We start from the raw sequence: 25392 nt of genomic DNA, 5'->3' as shown, positions 1-25392 counted from the left end.
ATATCTTAATATTAAGTATTTTTTAGAATAGTGGCACTCACTAACATATTTTTCAGCAGTGATATAGACTGAGTATAAGCTATGTGTCCGTGAACTGGTTGCTGAACCTCTTATTCTAAGGAACACGACACCCCCGTAATATTTTTGGCACAACAATGCACTTCAGAGATCTCATAAACCGTTGGACATAATAGTGGCATTTAACACAGGCAACTTGACATCTGAATATCAGTGATTTTTTATTAACTCTAAGAACTGTATCCGATTCCAGCCTCACTAAATGTAATATTTGAAAATAACCCCCTTAACCCCAAAACTGTACCATATGTATATATTTAACATTAAGTAATTTTAGAATAGTGGTATCATGTTTATTTAATGGCATTCTTGTTTAATTTTTAATTTTAATAGTATTTATTCTGTACAGTCGCTATTAAGTAGGTTCTCTAGCAGCTGAAGATGACCTATTTATGGGTCGTAACCGGTACTGTTTTTATGTAAATAATATTGACACTGTGTAAAATAAAGTATTGATTAGGTGGAGAACTCATCCTTCATACTGTACCTGATGTGTTGATTTAACCCGTCTACAGTTGAACATTTCCCTCACATTCGTCTTCGTCTCCTCAGTCCAAGACATGAATGGACGGCCACTTCTACCTATCCCATGGTCAGTAGCTTCGAGTGACAATTCTTGAGGATTCCATTAATTGACATCACTGATGAAGGGCATGGATATTTTTCCTGAAACATGTATGATAAAATAAATAATTTTCAATCATTAAAAGTGTATTGACTTGGTGGACCCAACATAAACTATTTTAGTTTCTTTAATAGATTCAAACAAGTCAATACAGGATCAAATAAATACCTATTATGGTTAAGTTTATCAGCAGTGACAATTCTTTATTGTCTCTGGACAGATTGTGGCATTTGACTGTGCACCACGATCTGTGAACAAGAACCATGGAATTCCACACTTTATAGCGTGCGGCAATCTGCGCTCACTTCCTATCAGACAGACAATTGGCAATCTTCGTTGCTGTTCTCACTCTGTATATTATCATCATTGGCAGTCACTCATTATCGAGTATAAGAATTTTCCTGCCAGTGAGTTTTCAAATGGCTTAAGAACCACATATACTTTATTACAATGTTGACTAACAAATATTGAAAGCTAGCTGGTAATTGGCCATTCCTCCTTAGTAGTTATCTACATTTTCTCCTTGTGCACTGTTCTGATGTAACACGTCGTCTCTGTTCTTCAAAAAGTCCTGTTGCACAAACACTTCTAAAGTACATGGGCAGGAAGATCCTGTGTTGCTGGTTTGAAGCAGTAATGCTCTCCTCGGTGGAATGAAATCTACACCCATGTAGCTTTACTTTCAAGCAGGGGGGGAGCTCAGGATGCTTACGACAAATTGAATCATGAAGACTGAAAAGGATCTCCTAGTTGTTCTTGATTACAGTTGTTCCTTGTGGGATGAACTCCTTGCGCGCAATTCCCATCAAGTCAAACAGTGTAACCCGTTCACCTTCTAAGTCTCCCGCTGGTGCTAGCACATTGCCTAATAGGCCTTGTGATTTCATTTTGTGCATTTAATTGGAAAACAGTTCATATCATATGTCTTTTTTGTGATATCTTCATACACTGACTGACAGAGCAAATGCAACACCAAGAAGGAGTGGTCAGAACTTTATGCCAATTGCAGGGTAGACTGACGTCACTGAGGTATGCTCATGATGTGAAATGCGCCGCTGTGCTGCGCACGTAGCGAACGATAAATGGGACACGGCGTTGGCGAATGGCCCACTTCGTACCATGATTTCTCAGCCGACAGTCATTGTAGAACGTGTTGTCGTGTGCCACAGGACACATGTATAGCTAAGAATGCCAGGCCGCCGTCAACGGAGGCATTTCCAGCAGACAGACGACTTTACGAGGGGTATGGTGATCGGGCTGAGAAGGGCAGGTTAGTCGCTTCGTCAAATCGCAGCCGATACCCATAGGGATGTGTCCACGGTGCAGCGCCTGTGGCGAAGATGGTTGGCGCAGGGACATGTGGCACGTGCGAGGGGTCGAGGCGCAGCCCGAGTGACGTCAGCACGCGAGGATCGGCGCATCCGCCGCCAAGCGGTGGCAGCCCCGCACGCCACGTCAACCGCCATTCTTCAGCATGTGCAAGACACCCTGGCTGTTCCAATATCGACCAGAACAATTTCCCGTCGATTGGTTGAAGGAGGCCTGCACTCCCGGCGTCCGCTCAGAAGACTACCATTGACTCCACAGCATAGACGTGCTCGCCTGGCATGGTGCCGGGCTAGAGCGACTTGGATGAGGGAATGGCGGAACATCGTGTTCTCCGATGAGTCACGCTTCTGTTCTGTCAGTGATAGTCACCGCAGACTAGTGTGGCGTCGGCGTGGAGAAAGGTCAAATCCGACAGTAACTGTGGAGCGCCCTACCGCTAGACAACGCGGCATCATGGTTTGGGGCGCTATTGCGTATGATTCCACGTCACCTCTAGTGCGTATTCAAGGCACGTTAAATGCCCACCGCTACGTGCAGCATGTGCTGCGGCCGGTGGCACTCCCGTACCTTCAGGGGCTGCCCAATGCTCTGTTTCAGCAGGATAATGCCCGCCCACACACTGCTCGCATCTCCCAACAGGCTCTACGAGGTGTACAGATGCTTCCGTGGCCAGCGTACTCTCCGGATCTCTCGCCAATCGAACACGTGTGGGATCTCATTGGACGCCGTTTGCAAACTCTGCCCCAGCCTCGTACGGACGACCAACTGTGGCAAATGGTTGACAGAGAATGGAGAACCATCCCTCAGGACACCATCCGCACTCTTATTGACTCTGTACCTCGACGTGTTTCTGCGTGCATCGCCGCTCGCGGTGGTCCTACATCCTACTGAGTCGATGCCGTGCGCATTGTGTAACCTGCATATCGGTTTGAAATAAACATCAATTATTCATCCGTGCCGTCTCTGTTTTTTCCCCAACTTTCATCCCTTTCGAACCACTCCTCCTTGGTGTTGCATTGTCACTGTCAGTCAGTGTAAAACTAAAACTTTCTTCTATGTACTTAGAAAGTTACAGATTTATTATACGAGCTGTCTGAAAGATTAGTCACAAAATAGTTCTACTCGTCATAAATACATTGACTTCAGTGGTATGGGGTTAGATCTGCCTAATCAATACAAATTTGTTTACTACATCACTGTATGATATACATGGGACTAGTTTTGACCCAAGTTGGGGTCATCATCAGCCTTATAAGTTAACCCCCAAGAAAATCAAACTGATATAGTATGAAGGGCATACTATATTGTTTTACACTTTCTTTTTCTACCCAAATGAAGTACATTACACATCAGTTGTTACGTCCACCTTCTCAACATAATATCCTTGTAACTGAAAGCACTTTTGCCATCAATGTGTCAGTCTCTGCAGACCTTCATGAAACCATTCTTTCGGAGTGCTGCATACCCATGCCTTGACAGCTGTGTCCATTTCTGCAAAATCTACAAAACGGCGAACACACAGAGGTTTCTTCATGTTCCCGAACAGGTGATAATCACTTGGTGCCAAGACGAGAGTATAGTGGGTGTGGCAGCACCGTGAATCCCATTTGATCAATGGCAGCGGTTATCTCTCAGCTAGTGTGGGACCGGGCATTGTCATATTGCAGAAGCACACCTTTAGCCCATTTTCCTGGCCACTTAGTTTGAATGGCACGACATAAGCACTTAAGGGTTGCCACTTATGCTGCACTGTTAATTGTGGCCCCAAATTCCAGCCATCAATGAGGATGATGCCCTTTGCGTCCCAGAACACTGTCGCCATTCACTTGCCAACTGATGGCACTGTTTGACATTTCTTTGGCGGTGGACTGCCCCTATGCTTCCATTGCATCAATTGTTGTTTCATTTGTGGCTCATGGTAATGGAGCCATGTTCCATCACTAGTCACAAACCTAGCCATGAAGTCAGCTGGATCTTGATCGTGGCGTTGCAAACGTTCTCTGCACTCATCCACACGCCTCTGCTTTTCATCTACAAAGAGTCTAGGCACCCACGTGGATGACACCTTCCCCAACTGTAAGTGACCGTGCACAATCCACTGCAGGATGTTTCGGCTAATTTCCATGGGTGCCTCCATTTCCATAAATGTGATGCATTTTTACCCTTGGATGGCCTGCTCGATCCGGGCAATGTTGGCTGGTGTGGACACTGTCACATTCCTTCCAGAACTGGTTCCCTTGTCCACCGATGTGCGCCCTGTTTTCCAACTGTCCACCCAGTTGTAAACTTGTTTTCTGTGATGGCGCATGTTCTCCACAGACTGCCACCAAGCGCCGATGAATTTCTGCAGTGGTCATGCCTTCTTTCCATAGGAACCAAGTCGTATAGCGCTGTCCCTGACGGTTGCTTTCCATGTTGTCTGCTCCTACGCTGACAATGTTGTTATGAATTGGCTATGACGAGTGCATTCGTTGGTCCCTGTACGTGTGCTGCTACCAACCGGTGGAACAAAACACTTCATCACCTTCAGAAGTGAAATGTGAACCATACCTGGACATACAAAAATAAAGTGTAAAACAATATAGTACGCCCTTCGTACATAATAAGATGTATTTACATTCTGATGTTTAGTGTTGGCTAACTTTGAACATGCTAGCATATCCAAAATATAGTAATACAAAACACAATAGTGAACTATCAGTTATGTTTGGCTATGGAACATGGAGTGGAGATATATATCGGTAATGAGTACAGTTAGATACTTTACCGTATTTTACAGGTATAATTAAATGCTGTCGCAATGTTTGTGAGTCTCTTTAATATATCATTGATACATTGACTTCTTTGCAAAGCTTGAAAGAAGTTTCTAGCCTTTAAGCTGTGCTTAGTTAACAGTAGCAGTAGCAAAGTTAACTACAGTAGAAACCCATTTTAACGTGCCTGCTTTTAACAAAGATTTTCGCAAATCCCAGCCAAATTGCCATAAGCAGAATGTTATTTAATCGCCCTTCTAATGAACCGCAAAATAAGGAAAAGTCTGCTTTTAAGGAATATCTATATATATGAAATAGTTTTGTCTGTACATTGCTCAGAATTTGAAAAGAATGGTATTTCTGTATCCGTTGTGTCCACAGTAATAAGGAAATGCACTTTTCAATTTTCCGTAATTTCTGTCTGCCTGTCTGTATGTATGTACACGCATCACGAGAAAACAGCTGAAGAGAATTGTATTCACGCTGAGTGAAATGGTAGTTTAGGGGAAGGCCTAAAATTTAATTCTCAAATATTTATGTTATTAATGGTCGTATCTTAACAAAACTTGGTAGGCGAAGCCGGGGAATAAGTCGCTACAATCTAGGCCGTAAATAATTGTATTTATGCTGAGAAAAATGGTAGTTTAATGGAAGGCCTAATATGTAATTCTCAAATATTTATTAGTGGTCCTATCTTAATGAAAATCGGTATTCAGAGTCAAAGAATAAGTCACTATAATCTAGGACATAAATAATTTTATTCATGCTGAGTAAAATGGTAGTTTAGGGGAAATTAAAAATGAATTTTGTATAATGTTATTAGTGGTCGTATCGATAAATACTACATAACTAAGGTTATACAGTATTAAATTTCCTATCATTTATGTCGTATATATTGTTACTGTACCGGCTATGATCACAGGGATATTCATGAATTTGGATTTTTGTTACTAAGTCCATATCAACGGTGAGTCATGAGAAAATGGGTAAACAGAATTTAATGAAAATTGGTATGTAAAGTCGGGGAATAAAGAACTACAGCCTACGCTATAAATAATTTTATAAGACGCCATAATATCAGATTCAAAAGAAAACTAAATGTGAAGGCCTACAACATAGAAAGCTCATAAAATTGATCAACAATAACATTACATTGTACATTGTTTATTGTAATAATAATAATAATAATAATAATAATAATCGTATGGCCTCGGCTACTGTTTGCAGACATTTCGATTTGACGCCATCTGGCTGTCTGCTCATCAATTTCGACGTTCCGTTTTACTCTAGGTCCGCTAGATGGCAGACAGAGTAAACCGGATCTCTCTTGGGCGTCTATGGCTGAGATTTAATTAATTTTGTCGGGTAAATAACAAATGTATCACCAGAGATCTTTTACATGCAGACATCGTACGACATGGAGTGTCGAATGGACTTTTTTCCGCCCTTCAAAAATCCGACTACCTCTGCCGGGTTTGAACCCGCTATCTTGGGATCCGGAGGCCGACACTCTACCACGCATACACAGAAGTCATTGTTTATTGTAATGTGATTTGTGTCCTCTGTTGCCACTCATCTCCAATAGATAGGATTTCTGCTGCGCACCGAGTATTTTTCTAACAGCTGCGCGCCCCAAACACACAGCTAACTCGCCCGGTCATACAGAGTGTGACAGCCTGCCTGAATATTGGCGGGAAGTAGCTGGGGAGTTAGATAACTTTCTTCTTTAGCATGCCATTCCTCCAGTTAATCAATTTTCTGATACTACTGGTACGTAATACACTGGTTCATCATAGCATTTGAGCTATTCAATCCCTACTCTGAGGCACTGATTGGAATTAGCAGTGTGCATATTTAACAGAATAATGGCAGAGGAGTTCTCATGGCTGTCTGCGGCCTGGTCATTCCAGCTCTGTAACTTTGGAATGTTAGAGCGGCACCGTAGTACTGTTCGTTAAAGGTGAGAAAATGTGCGGTTTTTCATTTGTCCGCGTATTTTATATGATAACATTACTTTTAATCGCTACTTTTCTACTGATGTTTCTGTAATGACCTATGTTGACTTCAGTTAGGAAAACCACAAAGTCAATCTTTCTGAGAATCCCGTTGAGAAGCACGGGTACATCAGCTAGTATTTCATATAAATTACAATTGCACAGCCCAATGTAACGAAAATTTGCGATAGTAAAACTTTAAATGTTTTTAAAATGTTAATTAACTTCCGTTTTCACGTAATCTCAGTCCGAAGTTAATGCGTTAAATGAAAGCGCTCCTTTAGCGATGTGTGCAGCCATGGTAAATTGGCGCGGCCTCTGGAAATCGCTGTTACCGGCAAGCAGCAGTCACTGTTATGCTAGATGCTGTTGGTTAGTTATGTCCATTGAACTGTAGGTAGTACTGGAATGACGGCTGTACGGGAGCGAAGTGCGGTTTCCGGCTAGACTAGCTGTACGGCCTAGAGGCATGATTGGTGTACGCGTACATACTGCAAGACACAATAACTTCATGAAATATAAACGTATAGGCGGAGGTCTCTTTCAAATTTCACGGGATTTACAGTGAAAGATATATTTAACAAGTTTAAAAGCAATTAGAAACTGTAAAGGTTATGCATATTGAACGAAATGAAACTGTGTTCTAGAAAAAATTACGCTGCCTAAACCGTCGTCGTTATACCCCAAGTGTAAGGGTACGAAATGAAGAGCTGCTCAAGCTGTACAAAAAAGTCTGGGAGGGCATATACTTATTTCGAACCATTTGACCTTTAGAGCGATTTTAGTTCATAGTCGGTGGTAAAAAAAAAAAAAAAAGAATCAATAAGTGAATTAATCAATTAATAAATAGAGACTTTCCCCAAATTTTACATCCAAATAAGGTGTTTAACCTCCTCTAGGACTCATTTTAAAAATTAAAATACTCTTTAAAGCTTTAAAGCACATAATTTGCATGAACGGTTAAGGAATTAGGGCTGTTTTAGTCAGGATGGGTTGCTAGTTAACCTTGAATTTATTTTTTTTGCTATTTGCTTTACGTCGCACCGACACAGATAGGTCTTATGGCGACGATGGGATACAAAAGGCCTAGGAAGTGGAAGGAAGCGACCGTGGCCTTATTTAAGGTACAACCGGGCGAGTTGGCCGTACGCGTAGAGGCGCGCGGCTGTGAGCTTGCATCCGGGAGATAGTAGGTTCGAATCCCACTATCGGCAGCCCTGAAGATGGTTTTCCGTGGTTTCCCATTTTCACACCAGGCAAATGCTGAGGCTGTACCTTAATTAAGGCCACGGCCGCTTCCTTCCAACTCCTAGGCCCTTCCCATCCCATCGTCGCCATAAGACCTCTCTGTGTCGGTGCGACGTAAAGCCCATAGCAAAAAAAAAAAAAAATTAAGGTACAGCCCCGTCATTTGCCTTGTGTGAAAATGGGAAACCACGGAAAACCATCTTCAGGGCTGCCGACAGTGGGGCTCGAACCCACTATCTCCAGATTACTGGATACTGGCCGCACTTATGCGACTGCAGCTATCGAGCTTGGTAACCTTAAAATATCCATAAAAACGCTTACAGTAGAACCTCGATTATACGTTCCCGGAAGTTACGTTTTCCCGTATTATCCGTTCAAATTACGTGGTTCCGTGAGCATCCTAATTAAATCACGTTGTAAAAATCCCGCATTATCCGTTCCTCGAAGAAACGATTTCCCGTATCAACCGTTCAGAAATTTCAGTCCCATCAACTCTAAATCCTCGATCACGCGTTTTTCAAGAAACTGTATCTCACGAAAGGACGGCAATGCATACTTGCGGATCTTGGTGTTAACGTCCAGACATTGCGGTAATTTGAGTAAGCGGAAAAGCTATCGGCGGTGAACTTGCATTAGGGACCATCTTAGCATTGCATTCGGGTGGTATTGTTTAGAGAATCGAAATCACAAAGCAGAGAGTGTCCACGATAATTGGAAGGAGACAGAGCGCATTTCGACAGCTCTACTTAAAGACGGAACGAGTCTCATCAAATGTTCGTACTTGCAAGCATCTACATTATGTCCATGGTTGGATGTTTACTTTTTTTTCCCGAGTGTATCGCCGAACAGGTTTTCGGCATTTCCCTCGGGGCAATCTGTAGTCACTGAGCTTTCAGGCAGAAATCTAAACAGCTCCTTCTTAAGTAACACAAATTTAGTATTTTAATATTATCGCATACGATTACGTTTTCGAGACCAGAACAGATGTTACACCTTCTTACATACATAAAGCCATGGGAGGGTTTGGAATTGCCTATTACTATTTTGGTCCTAATGTAAGTCTAGGAATTTCACGTTATTGTGTTAAAATGTTAAAACCGCAGTCGTTTTATTTGCGCACGTTACATGTAAAAACCTTTGCATCATTTCGCACTCGTACCGACTTGGACAGCGAGCGCGTTTTCCAGCTGAGGTCAAGTTTGCGAATAACCGTAAATTCGGAAGTTTTGATAATACCAAATACAGTAGAGACAATACGCGACACTTACGGATTTCGCCGTGCTAAAGTGGGAGACAATTCGACGGTGGTGCTCCTAGTGACTTGACCTGAACAAATCACGCTAAATTCAAATATCAAGGGAAATGTATATATGGAAATAGATAAATAAATTACGTCTAGAAAGAAAGTGTCATTGAGATATTAACTTCAAAGTTGCTAAAGCAATTCTGGATAAATGAATGAAGAATTATTTAAAAGGTTATTATTCAAAGACTCAAATTAGACACATAAGCAAGATATGAAATTGGCTGCTGTGAAATGGCTTGATCTTTCATTGATGCATTACTTTTTTAGCGTTAGCATTCCTGCCTGAACTTTTACGGTTAGATTTGTCTTTTTTCTCATTTAAAAAACATTTTATCATCACATTAAGACACTTGTCAATAAAAATATCAGCACATTCCTTACACACATGATGCAATGAATTAACAATTAAAATCTGGACAATTTTCCTCTTAATATGAAGCCTACTAACAGAAAGAAAATCTATAAAATCCCGGCTTTAATCTGAGAAGAGGGATAAAAGAAAGAAAAGTATGAAAATGTTGTCGATAGTGATGCTTTAAGGAATATTTACATACAATTAGAGCAAAAATGTAACATACCCTTGGCTGTATTGTCGAGGATTTCTAAAGTCGCTGGCCTGGAAATGATCTTATATATATATATATATATATATATATTCTTATATAAGCGTAACGTCCCTTCTTTCTTGTACACCTTATCCAAATCACTTCTGTGACATTTCAAAACCCACAGATCACTCCTACAACAACACATCGGTATTGAAGGTTAACTGCTGCACTATAGAATAAAATATGCGTATTACATTTTATGCCAGTTAAAATATGGGTCGAGCAGGTCAGAAGATTATGAAGTACTATAAAAATCTCTGTCACTGGAAGAATATATATGCAAACACAATATTACTTACATGTTCTTGTCACGAGGGAACCTGAAGAACGACCGTGCATTTTTCTCTACTTCGTAATTACTGCAGCCAAACACAGCACATACCTTTCCCCTCATGTTGAGAGGAGTTATCAAGGAATGACACGCTACTATTTAATAACGTCAGCTCACTGATAACGCATAAGTAACACCAAAAACTTCACACAAAAATACACGTGCTCTTATGAGAGAATCAGTACTGTTCAGGTCTATCTGCTAGAGTGAGCTCCAATAGCTGTCCCTCGATATCTCGCTCAGTGTCGCGTATTATCTCTACTGTATTTGATAATACCTTTTCTCTTTCCAATTTAATCGTGATTAGTGACTGACATAATTGAATATAATGCATTCGAAAACTTGAGAATCGATACTTACATTCGAAACAATATTCTCGAGTTCAACATAACCTTTAAAAGTCAATGTAGGCCGTAGGCCTAATTTTCGTGGTATACGATTTCCACAAACTGACTACGAACAGTATACTGGTGTTATTATTTATAAATTTCATTTTCCATATTGACAGATTCAAAGTATAGATAAGAAATGTGTTTTTCCACCATTCAATACACAGTTTATTTTAATAGATTAAACTAGTACCGGTTTTAGATAATAGATCCACTGACGCACAAACTATACTAGACAAGCTTAACACTCTAGATCCCCAAATTAAATTCACCAAAGAAACCGAAAATAACCGTACACTAAATTACCTAGACTTAACAATAACCAGACACGACAACCACTTATCTTACAAGATCTACAGGAAACCCACACACACCTCAAATACCATAAAAAATGACTCCATTCATCCCAATACACAAAAAAGAGCAGCCTATTATAGTATGATTTATAGAGCCTTTAACATCCCAATGACAACAGAAGACCAAAACAATGAATTGAAGTTAATCCACGACATAGCTAAACATAACGGATACAGCAAAGAAATGATCAACAAAATCATTCACAAAATAAAATCACAACCTAAAACTAAATTACCAAAAACAGCCAAACCCAAAAAAGACTATGCCCTATTTACCTTTAACAACACCCACATATATACTATAACTAATATTTTCAAGAAGCACAACATAAAAACAGCATTCAAAACCACACACAATAGTACCAACATTATACATAACACTAAAACAGTCAGTAATAACAATAAATACAACCAATCAGGTGTCTACCGTATCAAATGTAACAACTGTGACATAAGTTACATAGGACGTACAGGCAGAAACTTCACCATCCGCTACAATGAACATATAAATGCAGTAAAACATAACCATTTCTCATCAATAGGCCAACATGTAGAAGAATCTAAGCATAGTTTCACAAACATCAATAACGACATGACGATACTAAATATAAACTCCAAGGGCCCCCTGCTCAACATAACCGAAGATTTCTACATTTCTTTAGACCAATACGCCAACCCCAATCATAACATTAATGATATTACTGAAAAAACCAGCATCATTTTTGACAAAGCCATTCCGACATTAAAGAATGATTACCTCAAAATAGTAAACACACGCTCTAACAAACCAACGAATCACAAGCCTGACCCCGCCCCTACTTCTCCTACGGCCACTTCTTCTTCCCCTCCACCTACATTCCCCTCCACAGCTAATATGAGCCCCAGACGCACTCGCAGTAGAACACAACAAGCCTTCAAACACATCGGCACAAGACTTCCACAACAACTATAGTAAGTACTCTTTCCATACACACACTACCGGCATACTTATATCACCTTAACTTTACAGACTACAACAACAAACGTAGACGAGAGAGGTGTTGCCATCAACTACTTCTAAATACAAGCTCGAGACCTGCTGTTTGCTATATTGAAACTTGCCATAGTATATCACAAGTTGGGATATATAACACAACAAAATTTCTTCATGACAAAGGCCCATATCAATAAGATGTACACCAGTTTCAGAATGTTCTCGAAGATTACCTTACGCAGCTAAAATCAACATAACTTAGAAGTAAAGGAACTGCACAGAGGACAGAAGAATGGAATCTATGTAGCATGAATTGAAAATTTTAACAAGTGTCTACCTATACGTACCATTTTAATGTGTTGAAACTTTTTAAATGTTATATATTGTGGCCTGTGTGTTTTAATATGTTTTACATACTCATGTTCTAATTTGTAACTTTTTACCCTGACTACTGATATTTTAATTATATGCTATTGTATACATTTCCATCCCCCATTAGACATCCGGATGCCTAATACAATAACAACTTGTGAATTGTCTAATGGCTAAAACAAATCATGTACTAGCTGATGATGGCCGTTAAAGAGCCGAAACCGGTACTAGTTTAATCTATTAAAATAAATTGTGTATTGAATGGTGGAAAAACACATTTCTTATCTATACTCAGTATACCGGTGACCAAATTACAATGGAAGATTTAAAGAAAAAGGGATTTCGCCATCATGTTGGGCGCTTTTGTATCCAATGTGATTTATTGTATTAGATTAGAGAATTAAACTACTTGTGGTCGATTGTTTGGCTTGATGTTTTTAGGTTTTTCGAACAGTTTGACCGATCAAAGTTGAACTGAAAGAAGTTTTCAGACCGGGCGAGTTGGCCGTGCGCGTAGAGGCGCGCGGCTGTGAGCTTGCATCCGGGAGATAGTAGGTTCGAATCCCACTATCGGGAGCCCTGAAGATGGTTTTCCGTGGTTTCCCATTTTCACACCAAGCAAATGCTGGGGCTGTACCTTAATTAAGGCCACGGCCGCTTCCTTCCAACTCCTAGGCCTTTCCTATCCCATCGTCGCCATAAGACCTATCTGTGTCGGTGCAACGTAAAGCCCCTAGCAAAAAAAAAAAAAAGAAGTTTTCAGAGGAAACCGACGTAGTTTCCTCGGTAAAACTGAATGTAAAGTTTCTAGACTTTTAAGTCGCGTACCGGTAATTAATGTCACGGTCGAACTCGCCTGCCTCTCACCCGGAGGACCCAGGTTCGATTCCCGGCCAGGTCAGGCATTTTTACCTGGATATGAGGGCTGGTTCCAGGTTCACTCATTCTACGATTACCTTTAATTGATTTATTGGTGAGATGGCGACTCCGGTCTAGAGAGCCAGGAATAACGGCCGAGAGGATTCGTCACACTGACCATGCGTCACCTCGTAATCTGCAGGCGTTCGGACCGAGCAGCGGTCGCTTGGTAGGCGGAAAGCCCATTGGGGCTGTAGTTTGGTTTGGTTTAGGGGTGTTTGTAAGATTTTAAGTATACATATTTCTTTTTTGTTATGTTTAGCCAAATTGTTCATGGTTCATTCATTCCCGGATTTTCCGTTTTCCCGTGTTGTACGTTTTTTTTTTTTTTTTTTTGTGGTCCCTCCAAAAACGGAGAATCGAGGTTCCACTGTACTTTCATATCGCTCATCAAGCGTACAACATTTCTACAGTCACATTTTACAGCATCCATAATAGTGGCAATCAATAATAATAATTTTAAAAATGTATAAATAATCCCATAATGAAATTAAATATCCTGTGTCTAGTCATTACCTGAAAATGGAGAATATTTACTATCGATAGTTCTATGGTTATGTCGCCAGTGAGGTAAGCTGCCTTAACTTATAGCCACAGCACTGTTATACCAGCTAGGCATTTCCGTCTCGCTACACCAATCACTGCTTAGGAATCACGCGGAATACGCTGACTGAAGAATATCTCCTGCTTCATTCGCTGTTTTTGTTCCTGTGTTGCAAGTTGTACTGCAAGTTACACTTGTGTCTGTGATAAGAGTTGTACTGCGAGTTACGGCGGACTATGTTCATTGTGGCTGCTAAACATAAGAAGCCAACTCTTCAACAAAAGATCGACATCATTAGTGATGTTGAAAGGGATAGCCAAGTACCTTTGTCACAGATGGCAAAAAAATATGACTTGACACCCTCTACACTGTTTGGCATCATGAAACAGAAGGAAGCAATTCTGACCGCAGAAGTGGAGTGCAGTTCTGGAGCAAAAATATGGAAGAATATTCCTTTTCCGCTGTACGAGGAACTTGAAAACATTTTAATCAAATTGTTCAAGGGAAAAAGGAGTGAGAACATTCCAATGGACAGGAATATACTTCAACATAAAGCTCGAGAAGTTACACTTAAGCTGAGTTTGGTTGATTTCCATGCTTAATGGCTGGTTTGATCGTTTAAAAAAAGGTGCAATCTGTCGTTTCAAAACACGTGTGGCGAGAGTGCAGAAGTTAATGACGATACAGTTGTATGCTGGAAAAAGAATACGTTACCTCAACTTCTTGAAGGATATGATGTTGAGGATATTTTTAACGCCGATGAAACGGGAGTGTTTTATAATTTGCTCCCGTCCGAGACATGCTGTTCACCTAGAAAATGCCATGGAGGGGAAAAAAATGTAAAGAAAGGCTGAAAGCGTTGTTGTGTCCTGTTAACAGCGACGGGAGTGAAAAATTACTCCCACTAATAATTGGAAAATTTAAGAATCCAAAATGCAAGTAATGAACTTTATTCCGGTTCCATATTGACTTTAAATATCTACACCGGGCGAGTTGGCCGTGCGGTTAGGAGTGCGCAGCTGTGAGCTCACATCCAGGAGATAGTGGGTTCAAACCCCACTGTCGGCAGCCTGAAGATGGTTTTCCGTGGTTTCCCATATTCACACCAGGCAGATGCTGGGGCTGTACCTTAAGGCCACGGCCGCTTCCTTCCCATTCGTAGGCCTTTCCTATCCCATTGTCGCCATAAGACCTATCTGTGTTGGTGCGACATAAAGCAAATAGAAAAAAATATATATATATAAAAGATATAATTGTAAAAGAATTTTATCTTAGATAAATCTAAGATGCTTCAAGAACACCCGTACACTCCCATGCAAATATGATTTTAACAAAAGTGCATGGATGTAATTGGAGATATTTCTAAAATGTTTACGAAGCTTGGATCTTAAGTTGGGATTGGCAGGAAGGAAGACAGTACTGGTGATAGATGTCCAGCTCATCCTTCAGATAAATCTTTCCTGCAGAATATCAAAGTGGTTTTCTTTCCTCATAACTGCACCAGTTACCTGCAGCCTTTGGACCATGGAATTATTCATTCTGTGAAAGTGAAGTACAGGAAGGCCCTGGTTGAAAGAGCTATTTCTTTCCTCGAAATGAGGAAATGAATCTGAATATATACCAAGCCATACATATGTTTGTAGGAACAATGGCAAATAGTCACAATGGACACTGTCTTGGCCATGCAGGTTTTGGTGCCATTTCAAAAGTTTTTAATGAAGATGACACTACTGATGGCATTAAGGAAGTTTGGGGGGTTATATCAAAGGCTTTGAGTGCCACAACATTAGAAGAATTTGTTACTTGTGATGATGATATCCTAACTTCAGCACTACAGATGGATGTTGGGAGACCTTTGTGATGATGCAAAAAGACAAAATACTAAAGAGGAAGAAGACGAGGATCCAGCAGAACCAACTTTTGGGGCAGCAGTGGAGGGACTGGATATTGTCAGTTGGTACTTCTCCTCCTTCAGCGTGTCTCAACCAAATTTGAGAGAAAACTTATTTCCATGAGGCATCTGGGGCAAGAGGAAGCAAACCACTGTACTGGACTATTTCAGAAAGTGAAGGTTAATGTGCTTATTCTCATGGTTCTCATGGTCTGTTTTTCACAAATCTCTGATTGCAAGTCAGTAATACCTATTTCTCTTTTCCTTGCTGCAGGTTGTGCTCCCAAGGGTCCACTAAGGAATTTGTTATGTCTGCTGTTTTGTAAATATTTTCTGTTATTCTTGTGTTAATTTGAGTTTTTAGTATTAATATGTTCTTTTATTATTTTTTGACATTACATTAGTAAAAGACATAAATGTATTATTATTATTATTATTATTTCTTGTGATATGTAGTCTATTTTCTTTGAGCCCCTTTTAAGGAAAACCTCTTTTTAAGGAAGAAATATCAAATCCCTCTGATATTCGTTAAAAAAGGGTTCTACTATAATAGTAGTAGTAGGAGCATGTTATGTCATTGTGCAAGCAGTACCATGCTGGATTTTGAACCTTTCTTTTTGGATTCCCTGTTAGTAAAGTTTTACCAAGCTAACAAACCACACAGTAGTGAGGAATATGTTGGTACTCGCTTTTAGTGCCAACAACGAAATTTGTAAACAGACTGTAATGTAATGGGACCAAGCAAAATTCTCTGTACTCAAGACAGTCTCCACGATATTCATGAATCTACAGATTGACCCCCTAAGTGTTTGTTGGTAACTTGTCGAATGGAGAAACGTTGGATCCTGGACTTCGTTTTTCTCATTGTACATACCTTTACAAATATTCCGTACCACATGAGTTTTTAATTGAACTCCTGTTCCATCCACCATCAGCAGTGACACATATTAGATTTGTTCGTCGTAGTCCAAAGTTTGACCATGCAAGTTAGCTATGGTTTGGATCATGTAGCTGTCACCTTGTATCCAAGAGACACTGGATTCAAATCCCACTGTCAGCAGACCTGAAGATGGTTTTCTGTGATTTCCCGTTTTCACACCTAGCAAGTGTAATGTACTGTAATTAAGGCCACGGCTGCTTCCTTCCCAGTCTTTGCCATAAGACCTAGCTGTGTCAGTGTGATGTAAAATCATTTGAAAAATATACCTGGGTTTTCTGGCTTGGCTGATATTGATAACTATCCCTAACAACTAACTCTGTTGTTGACAAGCCATTCTCTTTTCATAGTCTCCAATTACACATGTCCACCTAGCCCAAATATTTACTTCAACATGTACCGGTACTATGATAATATCTCTTAATGTATTGTTTTAGTACGGTAACTCCTTTCATTGCAAATGAATCATACTTTTCATTAACATAGTAATCCATTCTCCACTCTTTCTAACTTCACCTGCTTTCCGTATGAGAAGGGTGAGCCCACTATCAGTCAAATTATTTCCCTTGCCACTCATTGATGCTGTATAATGCCAGTCTGAGAAGATCTCTCATATGGCATTCAAAATAATAATCATTTTGAAGGTGGCAGCAGCAGAGCCTATGACTGGTTGAAATGAAATGTATAGTGCTGCACAAGAAAAGGGTGAACACACCATTGTCAATCTTCATCACAGTCATAGTATGTATGCAAGTGCATCTGTATTGGGGCACAGTTTCATGCAGAGATGAATAGTATCAATCCAGTTATGAGTAACATGAAGAGTTCTTATTCCAGGAAATGGCAGAAAGTATGCCACAGCAATATAGCTCATGGATGAGGAAGCAAGGCCATCAAAGCTCTTCTCATGTACGTGACACCTTACTACAGGACATTTCTAGATCACATACTTGTCAGGGAGTGCCCCTGAGGAACATTCTGAAGAAGATAGTGTGATGTACTATTAGTGCCACTGCTGCCAGAGCAAGTGAAACAGCTGTGAACAGTAAAGGCAATACAGTTTGTTTGTTCTGATGTACTGTATTAATGTTATCGCTATAATTATACTGTTTATTATTTAAACTGCATTATTTTCTTCTTCCTAGCATTTTCCCACGATGGTGCAGGAACCGCTACTTTGCACGCAATTCTCTATTGGTCCTATTAAGGGCATCATCATGTCTGAGACTTATGATCTTCATTTCTTCCTTGACACGATTAAGCTACAACTGTCTTCGTAATTGATCACCCCAACTCGGCAGGTTCGATCCTGGCTCAGTCCGGTGGTATTTGAAGGTGCTCAAATACATCAGCCTCGTGTCGGTAGATTTACTGGCACGTAAAAAAACTCCTGCAGGACTAAATTCCGGCACCTCGGCGTCTGCGAAAACCGTAAAAGTAGTTAGTAGGACGTAAAGCAAAATGACATTATTATTATTGTAATTGATCACCCATCTCTTCTCATGATGTGTGTATACCGCCTTAGGGAAGCTTCTTATATCTTCTCCAAAACTGGGGCAACTCCTGATTCATTGTCTGACGTAGTAATTTGTGATGTTATGTTATGCTAAGTCCTAACCTACATTAACTCCACAAATGTACTTTATATTTTGTTGTTTTAATGTCCACAGAACAATAACAATAGCCATGTAATCCTTGTTCCATATTTCAGTAAAATGTTCAATGCTCAGTGCACTCAGTATGAAAATTTAAGGAGTACCTCATAGCAGGGACACCCTTATCTGATTTAAGGATATGCAAACCTTGGCACATGGATTATCTCAAAGCAATCATTTTTAGGCTTGCCCTTCTCATGCAGAATGTCTCAAAGGTCAGCATCTAAAACCTGGAACTGAAGGAATGTGAGAAGGCCTCAGATTGTGAGCATATACTATTGCAAACAACAGAGAAATAGCAAGAAAGTGGTGTAAGATTACTGTGGATTGATTTTACCAAATTCTCTGGGAACTAGTTTTATATTCATTGATTATTACTGGTTGATTTTCCTCCATTACAATAAAAATTAAAGATACACTTTGTTGTTTAGAATTTGCTTCATGGCCCCGATTGTCTTAGGTTAAAGAGCTCTAAATTACGGAATCTTGTTGCACTACAAAAGAACCCAGTGACACGTATATTACGCATGCACTTGAGGTACCAGTGTATTCCTCTCTTGCTACATCTTTAAACAAACCACTTGTTCATTGTTGGGATGCTCTTTAATACTGAAGTGGCTCAAACTAAGATCTGAAAAACCTTCGATCGCTACTTATACTTTTTCTCAAACTGTTGTATGGCAAAGTTAGGTTATTATTTTATTCAGTAAGTTCTCAAAAATTTGCAGTAGTCTTGTTAAACCTTGAAATCTCTCTTAATGAATGTATCTCTCTGTGTATTAATTAAAAATATGTCTTGGTATTTATTTTGCAGTAAGATGTTTCATCTGGGAGCTTCAAGCCTCTTGGACCCTGGGGGAAGCACACCTCGTCGTTGCAAACAAGCTACAGAAGCTCAGAAGCAATGCTACCAACGCGCTGGCTCTAGTGAATCAAATGTGGCTTATGAAAATTTGAACATGGACTATATTGCGCAACTTATGTCGGAGGGCTACACTCAGGACGCAGTGATTCGTGCGCTTGGAATCACTAGAAATGATGTGGAGATGGCATGGGACATTTTGCATGAATTTGCTACTAAACAGACTACCACGTGATCTTTGAACGATTATCGCTAGTTCTACGAGAGTAACAAGCTAGTCTTATAACATGTGATTTCAATTTCATTGTGGACTTGATATAACTTCAATTTTGACCTATTCAGTTTTGACTCTAGTTGGTATAAAAACAGTGTGTCATGATTCGAGAAGATGATTAGTAAATATTTATTTATATAAAACGAGTGATGTTTGAAAATGATGGAGAAAATGTTAAAGATTTTGCTATTGTAATTACTATATTTTAATTGTTATTACAAAAACTATCTTATTAAATTATTGTTATACATCTACTTGTCGTAAGTGAAGCTTGCTAACAGTACATAAAATATTTAATTTTCCATGTGATTTGAGGTAAGCAAAATGCTGATATTTTTCTCTATCAATATTATGATTTTAAGACTGATAAGTTGTACATGAAGAAACAAATGGCCTCTACAATATAGTGAACTAGTGAGTAGGCCTCAATCATTTTGCAAATGCTGTTAGATATCAAAGAAGTTTCTGAACTGATTGGGAATTACTCGCTGGTTCATAAGAGATTGAGCACTAAACATTGAAATAAATGACCTGGATTTAAACAAACCTGTTTTCTTGGGACAAACCAAGGGTTACATAAATTCTTACACTTGAAAATTAATTGTCCATTACTTTAATACTTTCTATAGATGATAGTGTAACACACACTAATTTAATGTTTATTATAACTGCAAATATCTCCATTTTATGTTTTTTAAACACAAGAGGCATGGTTGTGTCCCTGCATGTATATATTCCAGACATTCATATTTTAAGTCAGTCATGGGCATAAATATTTTTAATTAAACGTTGACTTAAATGTACTCGGTACGTATAGTGTTGCATATTTAAAATAGGATTGCACTCGGCCATTCCAGGAACTACTGCTTGTTTCCATTCAATGCTCTGTCATCCAGATCTGGCATTAGTTACAGTAACTCAGTAAATCTATAACTGCTCAATTAGTTGATTAGACTGTGGTGATACTGTGTTTCCTTTCACTCAAATGCTGTAAGCCCCTAAACAGTCAACACACATCACATTCTGAATTTGGCCCATTGTTTTTCTATTTGTAACACTCACAGATTCTTCTCTAAAATCCATGTCGCCCTGTCAGTAATGAAAGATTTGTGATAACAGTACTCAGTCTACTGATCTGCCTGCTGCTTGGCCCACTGTCCTCTGCCCACTGTGATAAATAAACACTAACCCCACCTTACCCAAGTGCAATCATAAAGTGAGTAAGTAATGCCACTCTTTATGGAAGCCTTCCCTATCCTCTCTGATTAATTATATATGTTATTAGGGACTGGTAATCCACCATCATGCCTCGTAACACAGCAGTTACCATACATAGAGTCTGGCTTCATGGCTAAATGGTTAGCATCCTGGCCTTTGGTCACAGGGGACCCGGGTTCGATTTCCGGCAGGGTCGGGAATTTTAACCATCATGGGTTAATTTCGCTGGCACGGGGGCTGGGTGTATGGGTTGTCTTCATCATCATTTTGTCCTCATCACGGCGCGCAGGTCGCCCACGGGAGTCAAATCAAAAGACCTGCACCTGGCGATCTGAACATGTCCTTGGACACTCCCGGCACTAAAAGCCATACGCCATTTCATTTCACCATACATAGATGTTATATTGCAGTTTTATTAGGGCTTATGGCTGTGAAAAAAAAAAATGAATACATAAATCATTGTGCTTTATGTTCAGTATCAAAACATGGATAACAGTGAACAATGTTGAAAATTAATTCTAAGAAAGAATTTGTGAGGTTCCACCTATTCAGTAATTGATATTGACTATTTACAGTTAAATAGTCATGCCTAAACTGGTACATGTTTCAGCATTCTTGTGGCCATCTTCAGCCAGATTCAAATAATTTTTAATCACATTGCAGTGACATGTTAAAAACAGGGAATAAATATTAAAAAATTTGTACAAGTTAAAATAAATAGACACATTATTCTATAATAGTTGTGTAGTAAAGTTTGTTTGTTGGTTTGTTTGTTTATTTAAGGAAGTTCTTGGAATAAAACTGCTGAAAATTCATTGAGAAGACAAACACTTGCTATGAACAGGTTAACGTGTATATCCCATTTTAAACATGTGAAACCTCACAATAAATTCTTTCTAAAAATTAATTTTCAATATTGTTAATGTCAGTACAGAACGAATAATCAAATTCATAAGTTGTAGTGAACAATGTGCAATATGATGTGGAATGAAAAGCTTAAATTCAAAATTCGTAATGAAGAATTCTTGTTCCCTTATTACCTTACGAAGTGAGAGTTTCAGTAGAGGCAAGAACATATCCATGCTAAGCTTGTAGATCATAAGCCCTTTCTAAGAGTGTAAAATAGATTTAGATCTTTGTGGGATTTAAAAGTCTTGTGAATCAATCTCTAATAGATGTTGGCATCAAGCAACTGAAGTGAATGTAAGAACTTGTACTTCCAATTAATGGCTACTGTTTCAGTTTTTTTTCTGGGTTGGATTGTGCTGTTGTTTTTATGTACCTTATGTACATGTTGCTGACGTTTCAAATTTATTGCAGTATTTTTTATCAAGGTGACTGATGTGCCTCTTCTCAGTCCATAGCAGCTAACAGCAGCTACAAAGGTGGTCATTGTGCCTTTCCTCTATCGCATCTCCAGTGTCAGGCTCCAGGAAGACCTGAGGACATTTCCAGAAAATCTGGAATGCATCTCTCGCCCGGCAGTCAGATCTGTAACTTGGGGGGGAGGAGGGTCCTGTGTTTATGGTCTGACCTGCATAATGGTAATTCATATATAATAGGCTTTCAAGAATTGCTCATTTGGTAACATTCTTCTAAATTCTATCAAATTCATTTAAGAAGAAATTCAGTTCTTGTATACTTATTATACACAGTGGCGGCGATAAGGACCCTGCGGGGTAGGGGCCATGGCTTGTGAGGGGCCCATGACTGTTTCTTAATTCAGTAGCTCAAGAGTGATTTTACATATTGATAAAGCTACAGCACACAACACAGTATTATTTGTATTACAGAGGGTTATTCCATACTTCGGCTGTTGTAGTGCAGAGCAGTATGGTAGTTATTTCTGAGAGAATGTGTGTTTCCCAACCTGATCCAATAATAACCATCCCTTGCTACCACTCACAACAATCAACAAGGCTTTTGAAGTAATTAGCCAGTTCTGAGAACCCAGTAGTCAGCGAAGATGCGATAACAGACATCCTCCGTATCTTAACTTCGGTACTGACGTTTCAAGCCTGTTTATAACTCTCAGCAGTCAGTGTAGGTAAGTAGGCCTGTGATTGACGGTTGAGTTGTAAATAGTAGTAAATTATTTGGTCCAAGGAACTAGATTACTTCTTAATATTGTGACAGTCAGCGCGCTTTGGTTACCGGTACTGTAATTGGAATATGCATTCATTGTGTGTGTGTGTGTGGAGGGGGGGTTTAAGTGTTATATTTTAATTCCTTCAGATTTGAAAAATAAATTGTGTGACTTATTATCATCATCATCATCATCAACCGTCGCCGTCGTTGCTGCTGCTCATTGTAATAACAACCAACCTTAAACTATGAAATAAACTTGTAACTCGTTATCAGGAAACGAGGGGCCCAATTTTAATTATTGTGGGGAGACCCCGAGCTTCTTAGTGCTACTACTGATTATACACAAACTACCAGTATGCAGGTCAGACCATGAAAACAGAGAATGTCTCAAGCTAAAGAACAGTAACAGAAATGGCCAGTCTGACCGCTAGACTTTCCAGATGTTCCAGAGATCTCCTCGGAGCTTATGGAGCCTAGGGCTTGGAGATATGATACGTGGCAGTTGATTTTAATTGCTTGGGGAGACTCATTATCTTGGATCAAGTAGGGGTACATTAGTTGCATTGATTAAGAATACTGCAATGTATTCAAAATGTCAGCAACCTGTACTTGAGGTACATAAAACAGCAGCACCGTCCAACCCAGGAAAAGAACTTAATGCCTTTTCAGGAAGTACATTCTTATTTAAATGGGACAAATATTTAACTCTCTGATCATAATTTATTTTATGTGGTTTTCTAAACTTCTCTGTGAATTTTAATTTTATTATATTCTAGTATACTTCAAAAACTCCTTTTTTTTAAATTGCAAGATCTGTGAATTGATCCAGAGTGAGATTTTTTGTTTATTGCTCAGTCTTATAGATTTTCTTGACAGGAAAAACGGGTTTCAGTGACACAAGAAAATAGCAAGGAATAAACCAAACAAAACCCACCTAATTTTACATTTCTCATTTGTTTTTGCACTATACTTCCTACAAGCTGTTAAGCCAAAAGAAATTTTTAAATAAAGAAGAAATATTTTCTTACTGTTTTATTATTATCTTACTTCACAGTGACTTATAATTGAATTATACCTAAAATAAAGGCAGCGAAAATATTTCGTGCAATTACATTCTTGTAATTCATTTCGTTAGAGAGGAATCAATATTGTCTCTGTTTTCTTGTGTTAAGAACTACATGTAAGCCACAAATGTTTACTGTTCTATTATGTTTTTCATTCTTTGTAAGGAAGGAGGATTTCTTTTCAGTCATACTGGTTATGGACTTGTTTTTGGGGTGGCAGTTATTATTAATCATTGCCCTACGGTTCCATTAGTATGTGAATTTGCATTATATTTATAATGGATTTAAGTATTCTGACTAAAAAGGTAGCTGATTTATACAGATGAACAGCAGTAAGTTGTCTGGTGAATCTGCAGTACATATTTGTCACCCATGGAGTGGAGTAGATGGTTGTCATACTAATGGAAGAATACCTCAAGACAGACAGTGGATTGAAAATGGAAAAGAAAGTCAAGTACTTAGAATGGGTTTTGGATGTACAAGTTACAAGTCCAAGTATAGTGGAGAATTGACAGGGATCCCTTCTCCTCTTTACTTCATTTAGAATAATTGGCATTTCTATTAGTGAGGGGTAAATTTTATCTCACTCTAAGTGAAAAAGTTAAAAACAGTACATTAAGCCTAGAAAATATTGGCTGAAGTACTTCACTTGCATTCTTTAATGTATCTGATATCAGAGTTCCTACAGTTTTACCAGTGTAACATTGGAAGAAAAATATAATCTGATGCAGATTACGTATGGAACCTTACATTAACCCATTGACCGAGTATTTACTTTCACCTGTTGAGTTATTTATTTTGGTAATTTTTCCTTCCTCAAGTATGAATATATTTTCACTAGAGCAAAACATGGAACATAAAATGTCAAATACAAACATTCTCTATCTGTTCTTCAAGTTCATCAGAAAAAAAAAAAATGTTGAAAAATTCTCTTTTTCTTCTTCATTCTTTATTGGCCTTCACACAGTGCTACATCCAGATGCTCAAAAAACATCTATAGGTTCAGAATTATCCTCAAGGTGTACATGCAAACCAGCATCAGCAGTAAATAAGATCCTGTTACAATTAAGAAATTTCATTATATTGGTTCGTACTGATACGACTTAATTAAGAACATTAATTTAGTTTACAAGTCCACCTAATCAAAACATCTCACTTTACAAGTGAAAATACATTTATTCTTGAATAATTTATTTGAGTTACCTGTTACCTGCGCCATCTTCTGCATCATTGCCACCACTCAGATCACTAAAATAATTGTCACTATCAGCATCGCTATCTCCTGAATCTAATAATATATGCGCTATATAGTTTTGGCTATCCTTCAATTTGTTTTTGCCTCCAAAACCATTGAAAGTTGCTTTGCTGATAGAACTGCCTATTAGATGCAAGAGCAATGTGCTGTAGGCATGATAGGTGAAGATCCTGAAGGCAATCTCCCCATCTCCACTTGAATTCCTTGATCAGCAAGACATACAATCAACACTCAATAGATGGCAGAAAGGTTTAGACAAGGTTTCACGCTTATAAGAGACTTGCACAGCGTACAGTGCTAATTTGAAATGGCTTGATGCTTGAA

At 39.1% G+C, this 25392-nt stretch overlaps 1 protein-coding gene across 3 annotated transcripts in view; it reads left to right on the top strand.

Moving 5' to 3' along the window:
- Positions 1–24578, top strand: part of Cbl (E3 ubiquitin-protein ligase CBL) — a 468900-nt gene extending 444322 nt beyond the window's left edge. For all 3 annotated transcript variants that reach the window (XM_067136287.2, XM_067136286.2, XM_067136285.2), the window contains one exon: positions 19122–24578. In XM_067136287.2, the coding sequence (XP_066992388.2) occupies positions 19122–19404 (283 nt within the window). In that variant the 3' untranslated portion in view covers positions 19405–24578. The remainder of the gene's footprint in view (positions 1–19121) is intronic.
- Positions 24579–25392: the final 814 nt, after the last annotated feature.

Source organism: Anabrus simplex, chromosome 1 (genome assembly GCF_040414725.1).
Source record: "Anabrus simplex isolate iqAnaSimp1 chromosome 1, ASM4041472v1, whole genome shotgun sequence".
In the NCBI taxonomy this organism is placed as follows: domain Eukaryota; kingdom Metazoa; phylum Arthropoda; class Insecta; order Orthoptera; family Tettigoniidae; genus Anabrus; species Anabrus simplex.
The sequence above is the reverse complement of the archived record's forward strand: the minus strand, read 5'-3'. Positions and strand labels throughout refer to the sequence as shown.